The sequence below is a fragment of the Helianthus annuus genome, chromosome 7 (genome assembly GCF_002127325.2).
Source record: "Helianthus annuus cultivar XRQ/B chromosome 7, HanXRQr2.0-SUNRISE, whole genome shotgun sequence".
NCBI lineage: Eukaryota > Viridiplantae > Streptophyta > Magnoliopsida > Asterales > Asteraceae > Helianthus > Helianthus annuus.
This window is the reverse complement of record NC_035439.2, coordinates 106,802,564-106,807,714: the sequence shown is the minus strand read 5'-3', so window position 1 is coordinate 106,807,714 and position 5,151 is coordinate 106,802,564. Positions and strand designations below refer to the sequence as shown.

Genomic DNA, 5,151 nt, shown 5'->3' with positions numbered 1-5,151 from the left:
TCTATTTTGATATATTTTTTTTTATAAAAACTTTTACAACGGTTTTTGACCATTTTTTTCTTAATTTTCTTTCTTTCTTTTTTTTTTTAAACAATATATAAGTTTAAAACTTTTTTAGGTTTACAGCAGACTTATCTTTCTAAGTATTTTTTATTTAATTTCTACTAAAACGTATTACCGATTGATTTTTTACTAATTTGTTTTTAAATTTTTTTTTTTTTAACTTAGCGGCAGATTTACTTTCGGTTGCTAATGTTACCACCTAGTGCGCTAATAAACCCTAAAGTAAATAAATAGTTTTTCTATTTCGTTCACAAAAAAATCTACCAATTAAGTTTTTAATACATGAAATTGTTTTTCTACAACCATCTACTCAAATAAAAGGCAAAAAACAAATAATAATAAATAATCAATGATAAGGAAAGTCTTCATTCCTTTAATTAATTTGACTTGCATATATAACTCAAGAACACCAAAATCATTGATCTTCAGGGTCAAAGTCAACTGTATGTTTAGTTGTGCTAGATATTTAAAACCAATGACATTGACTCTTTCTTGGTCAAACAAAACAAAGAAACATCATTTAACACAAAATGTGGTGACTAGGTTTTGTTGTGCTGTACGTGGACCCAATTGTTGTGAGTGTTTTTTAAGGGGGGTGTCTGATGTTAAATCTTTGCTGTGGGAATCCTGATGATGCTGCCGCACTATTTGCATACATTTGGTGTAGGGATGGATCAATTCCTCGTCCTCCATCGTGTGCGGTGCTGCTGTTTGCGTACATTTGATGGCTCGGTGGGTTGATAGCGTTCGGGTAGAACGTATGAAGCGTGGCTGGGTCATTGGGCTGCATAAAATGCCCGTATGCACGCGCTTCATTGTTACCCCTAAAAGGTGCAGAAGGAGACTGTAGGTGGGTCTGGCTCAGAAGCCGGATCGTCTCGGCTTCATTATACCCTTCTCTTCTCCCTCCATCAAACCAGCCTGACCCATATGCCTTTTTGTGAAAATAAACGTAAAGATATAAGGTTAAGATGCAACAAAATATATGTGACATAATAGTGAACAGTTAGTTAATAAACTTTGTAAATTATAGCTAAAATGTTTTATGTCGAAATTTCTAACAGGATTAATTGTATTTTTTTTTACAAGTAGTCAAAAGAAAAACATATACCGGTGGTGAACTAAATCCGAACTGGATCGAGTTTGAAGAATGTGTCGATTGAATATGGCACTCATTTCCGAATTCAATGGTTTGTGGCTTATTTGAGGTGGAATTCCCCCCTAAGCTCAAATCAAGATTATGATCCGATGATGTAGTGGTGGCGTTATTCGAACATTCTGAGAAGGAAAAAATTAAATCATATGTAAGTACGATCAGAAGGTGTGTAAGTTAGTCGGTAAAAACAATATATATAAATTTAGAATTTTTTTTGGTTTCCTCTTTTACATGTTTATTCAAGTTTTTGTGATAAAAATCTTCACATATTTTTTTAACAACTATTAACAGAAATTCTGTAAATTATTTTTGTTTTTTCAGCTAATAAAACTGTGTAAAAGCTTGAATAAAATAAATACAAATGTAACAAACAGAAAATATATGTTACCAGTGGAGTTGAACTCATTTTCATAAATCTTCGGATCAAAATTTGTAATAGCATCCTTCCCATTGCATTTAATTGCAGCTTTATCATATGCCCTAGAAGGTTTTTAAAAAATAAGAAAAAAGTAAAAATATTATATTTCTAGTTAAACCCCTTGAACATTGTAATTTGACAGTGAAGGTCCCTCTAGAAAACCGACAATTACCTGGCAGCTTCAACTTCAGTGTCAAAAAGACCCAAATACACATACCTGTGATAAAATAACCTAAATTTGTCACATGCCATTATTAATTGAGCAAACCCAAAAAAGGCAAAAACAATATAGTTCCAAAGTGTCCTATTTCTTGATCTTGGGATAACTTGAAAGATATTCTACCCACCTAAATCTAAATAAAAAGTAGGTTATTTTTTAGAAACCCAAGACAACACATACTCAAAATATAAAGCTTAAAAGAGGACCTTCACTAGGATGATACAGGTACAAAACGGTTTATACATTATGCGAGGTCTTAATCGATCTTTTTTATTTTGTCCTTTTTACATGTTCTTGTTTGGATTTATGTTGATTTGTTGCGGTTCTCTTGTTTGGCTGCTTTGTCGCCCTTATAGAATATGCCAAGGGATTATCTTTTTTTGCTATTTATAACATTTTCCGAACGTTGTATCCAAAAAAATTAAGACCTTACTTTTTCCCCAAGAACTGGCCCATTCGAGCCTCCCATCGACCACATTTATGCAAAGTAACTCCGCGATATTTGGAACTGCCTCGAGGAAAACCGGTACTTTGTCTACGAAGTACATGCACAAACTCTTCCTTTGATAAACTGCTCATCTGTTGTTTCAAAACAATATATCACCAAAAACAAAAACAAAACCTAACATGCTAGAATCTAGGGTATTTGTGTTTTTTTTCTTGAAACACAACACAAATGTAAAGGTGTTTCAAGATAAGGCTGCAACACCACTATTCAAGATAAGGTGAAATCTATTTTTTAAAAGAAAAAAAAGAAGAAGAGAAAAAAACACACCCTTTTTTATCCACTTCTAAATAAACTCACAAAAACACTAGGAACACACACTGAAAACACACACCTGTTTTAGGTCATCTTCATAGTCTTCAAGATTGAAGTTTATGTCAGCCTGCACAGTGGCGGATCCAGGGGTGTTTTGGGGGTTCCCGGGAACCCCCTCGGTTTGAAAAAAAAAAGAAAAAAATAGTGGAAATTTTATATGATTTAAAAAAGAATAGTGAGAATTCGTGAAAATCTACAAAAAGGAACCCGGTGAAACAAATTTCTGGATCCACCACTGAGCCTGCACACCCCGAAACTTAATTGCTGCCCTATCATAAGCACTGCATCCGTAGGGACACATCATACATATGATCTTTAAGTAAATTTATTTTTTTCCTCATTTCATTTTTTCCAACAGAATTTAGTTAAGTTTATTTTGTGCTCACCGTGCAGCTGCATGTGCAGTGTCAAATCCACCTATTGTTATAGCCAAAAAGATACCAAAATTAACATCATTAATATCTTAACTTGTATATACATATACTCTTGAAAATACATAAAACAATTTAACTAAAAAGAAAATGAAAATGTAGCATACCAAGATACACCTGTTTCCTACAATCCCTGAATCACAAAAACTTAATTTAATTAGAATCAAAGATTATTCAGAAAATAGGGGTTACTCTTACAAAAAAAAAAAAAAAAAAAAAAAAAAAAAGAAGAAGAAAGAAGCCAATAATAATACAATTCTTTTCTAAGTTTTTTTTAATAACATAATACTGTAATAACGATGATGCATCGGGAACAGAAGAAAATTGAGAAAAAAAAAATGAGGAAAACAAAGAAAACGAACCATATGTGTGATTCCCACCGGCCGGTTCGCCGGTAAAAGGTAACACCCCGGTACTGAGAGCTTCTAGACCGGGGTCCACGCCGGCTTTTCTTGATCGGTTGAGCAACATCATTAACAACCTTTCCGGTGACACCAAAATATGGAGAATCGGACGTAGTTTGGTTGGAAAATTTGACACCAACCCAGTTAGACGTTGGAAATGACGTCATGGCCGGTCCAACGGACGTGGTGGGGCCTACTTCAGAACCATCCAACGGGAAAAACTGATGAGTGACCGGCGGGTTGGAGGCCCAGGATGAGTTGTCGGTCATGTTGAACCCAAACAACCGGTTATCACCGGTGGATGTAGGGTTTGTAGACATACTCTTGTCGGAATCTTGATCATCTTGGTCGGAAAAGTCGTCGTGGTCAACGAACATGACAGACGAACTGGAATTAGATACGGCTTGCTTACCTTTGTTGTTGTGTTCCTCAGCTGCTTCGGGTGACCCGTTTAGATCCCACATTATTTGTGTGTTCAACATCAAGAAAACAGTTCTCTTTCTCTCTATCTAGAGCTGTGTGTCTATGCATATATATAGATAGATAGAGAGATAGATATAGATATATATAGAGGTGTAATATATTGCTGATGTGGGGTTATTGTAGTGAAGGGTAGGTGGGGATGTTTTTAGGTTCTGTTGGTAGATCTTGTATTGGTAAATATATCTCTGGTTCAACTCTCTCTCTCTCTATATGTATATATGGTTTTATATTTGTTATGAAAGGTGGTGCTTGATTAACCCTATTAGATATCTCATATCTACCTGCTTTGGCCTATAATAATATCTTGGTTCACACGAACGAAACGCACACTTGACATGTGTGTGTATAGGGAGGAGAGAGAGATATCTTTCTTACATAACTCTCCGACGTTAATGAAATCGAAAAAAAAAAGGTAAAGTGGGGTAGTATGTTGGAAAGAAATGTAAAGGAGTTACTTTAAGACCCTGTGTAATGGGGCGTTTTTTTTAAAAAAAATTCAAAAAAAACGCTTGAAAACGCCCATGTACCATTACATGGGGCGTTTTTTTAAGCAAAAAATCAAAAAAAGCTCCTTTGGCGTTTTATAAACCACGCCCAACACCCTTTGCCTTTGTCCAATCAGATTTCATCCCCCTTGTCCTATCCAATAAGATTTTTTCTTTTTTTTTCTTTTTTTTTATTTAATGCCCCAATAATGCCCAATAATGCCCCATCCCCACTACACCCATTTTTCTAAAACGCCCAATAATGCCCATTTGCTGACTGGACCGCCACGTGGCGTAAAATGCCCACACTTGGGGGCATTATTTTCCCCTTCCACTACACATGGTCTAAGAACATGTGTAGTAGTTAACACCTTACTTTTGAGTGTTTTGCGTTATAAGGCAGTACAGTTAGCAATTGGTTATTATAGGGCGTTTTTTAAAATGAGTGTAGTGAGGATGTAGGGCATTATGTTAAAAGGGTGTAAATAGAATTTAAATAAAAAAAAAACCATGAAAAATTGTTATTGGCCAAACAAAGAACAGGAGCACACTCATTCGCCAAAGCCCTTCTTCTCCGGCGTGATAAAAAACACGCTGCCCAAATTTTTTTGAAAGAAAACGCCATAACACGCCAAGGGGGACGGCCTTGCCGACGTTTTGGGGCGGGAATG

At 35.4% G+C, this 5,151-nt stretch overlaps 1 protein-coding gene across 1 annotated transcript; it reads right to left on the bottom strand.

Annotated features, from left to right (window-relative positions):
- Positions 1 to 406: 406 nt before the first annotated feature.
- On the bottom strand, positions 407 to 4,164 carry LOC110943448 (AP2-like ethylene-responsive transcription factor TOE3). The gene is made up of 10 exons (XM_022185201.2): positions 3,471 to 4,164; positions 3,216 to 3,241; positions 3,064 to 3,094; positions 2,919 to 2,958; positions 2,697 to 2,744; positions 2,291 to 2,436; positions 1,810 to 1,854; positions 1,608 to 1,699; positions 1,175 to 1,341; positions 407 to 997 (listed from the first exon to the last, which is right to left on the bottom strand). Exons 1-10 carry the CDS (start codon positions 3,992 to 3,994, stop codon positions 650 to 652), a joined length of 1,467 nt encoding a protein of 488 aa, XP_022040893.1. The 5' UTR covers positions 3,995 to 4,164; the 3' UTR covers positions 407 to 649.
- Positions 4,165 to 5,151: the final 987 nt, after the last annotated feature.

Excerpts from the sequence above, each read along its gene's own strand:
- LOC110943448 (XM_022185201.2), bottom strand. The coding sequence starts at position 3,994 with ATGTTGAACACACAAATAATGTGGGATCTAAACGGGTCACCCGAAGCA. Across the intron at positions 1,855-2,290 it reads GGCCAGTTCTTGGGGAAAAA|GTATGTGTATTTGGGTCTTT; the intron begins GTAAGGTCTTAA and ends ATTTTATCACAG. Across the intron at positions 1,342-1,607 it reads AAATGAGTTCAACTCCACTG|AATGTTCGAATAACGCCACC; the intron begins GTAACATATATT and ends TTTCCTTCTCAG.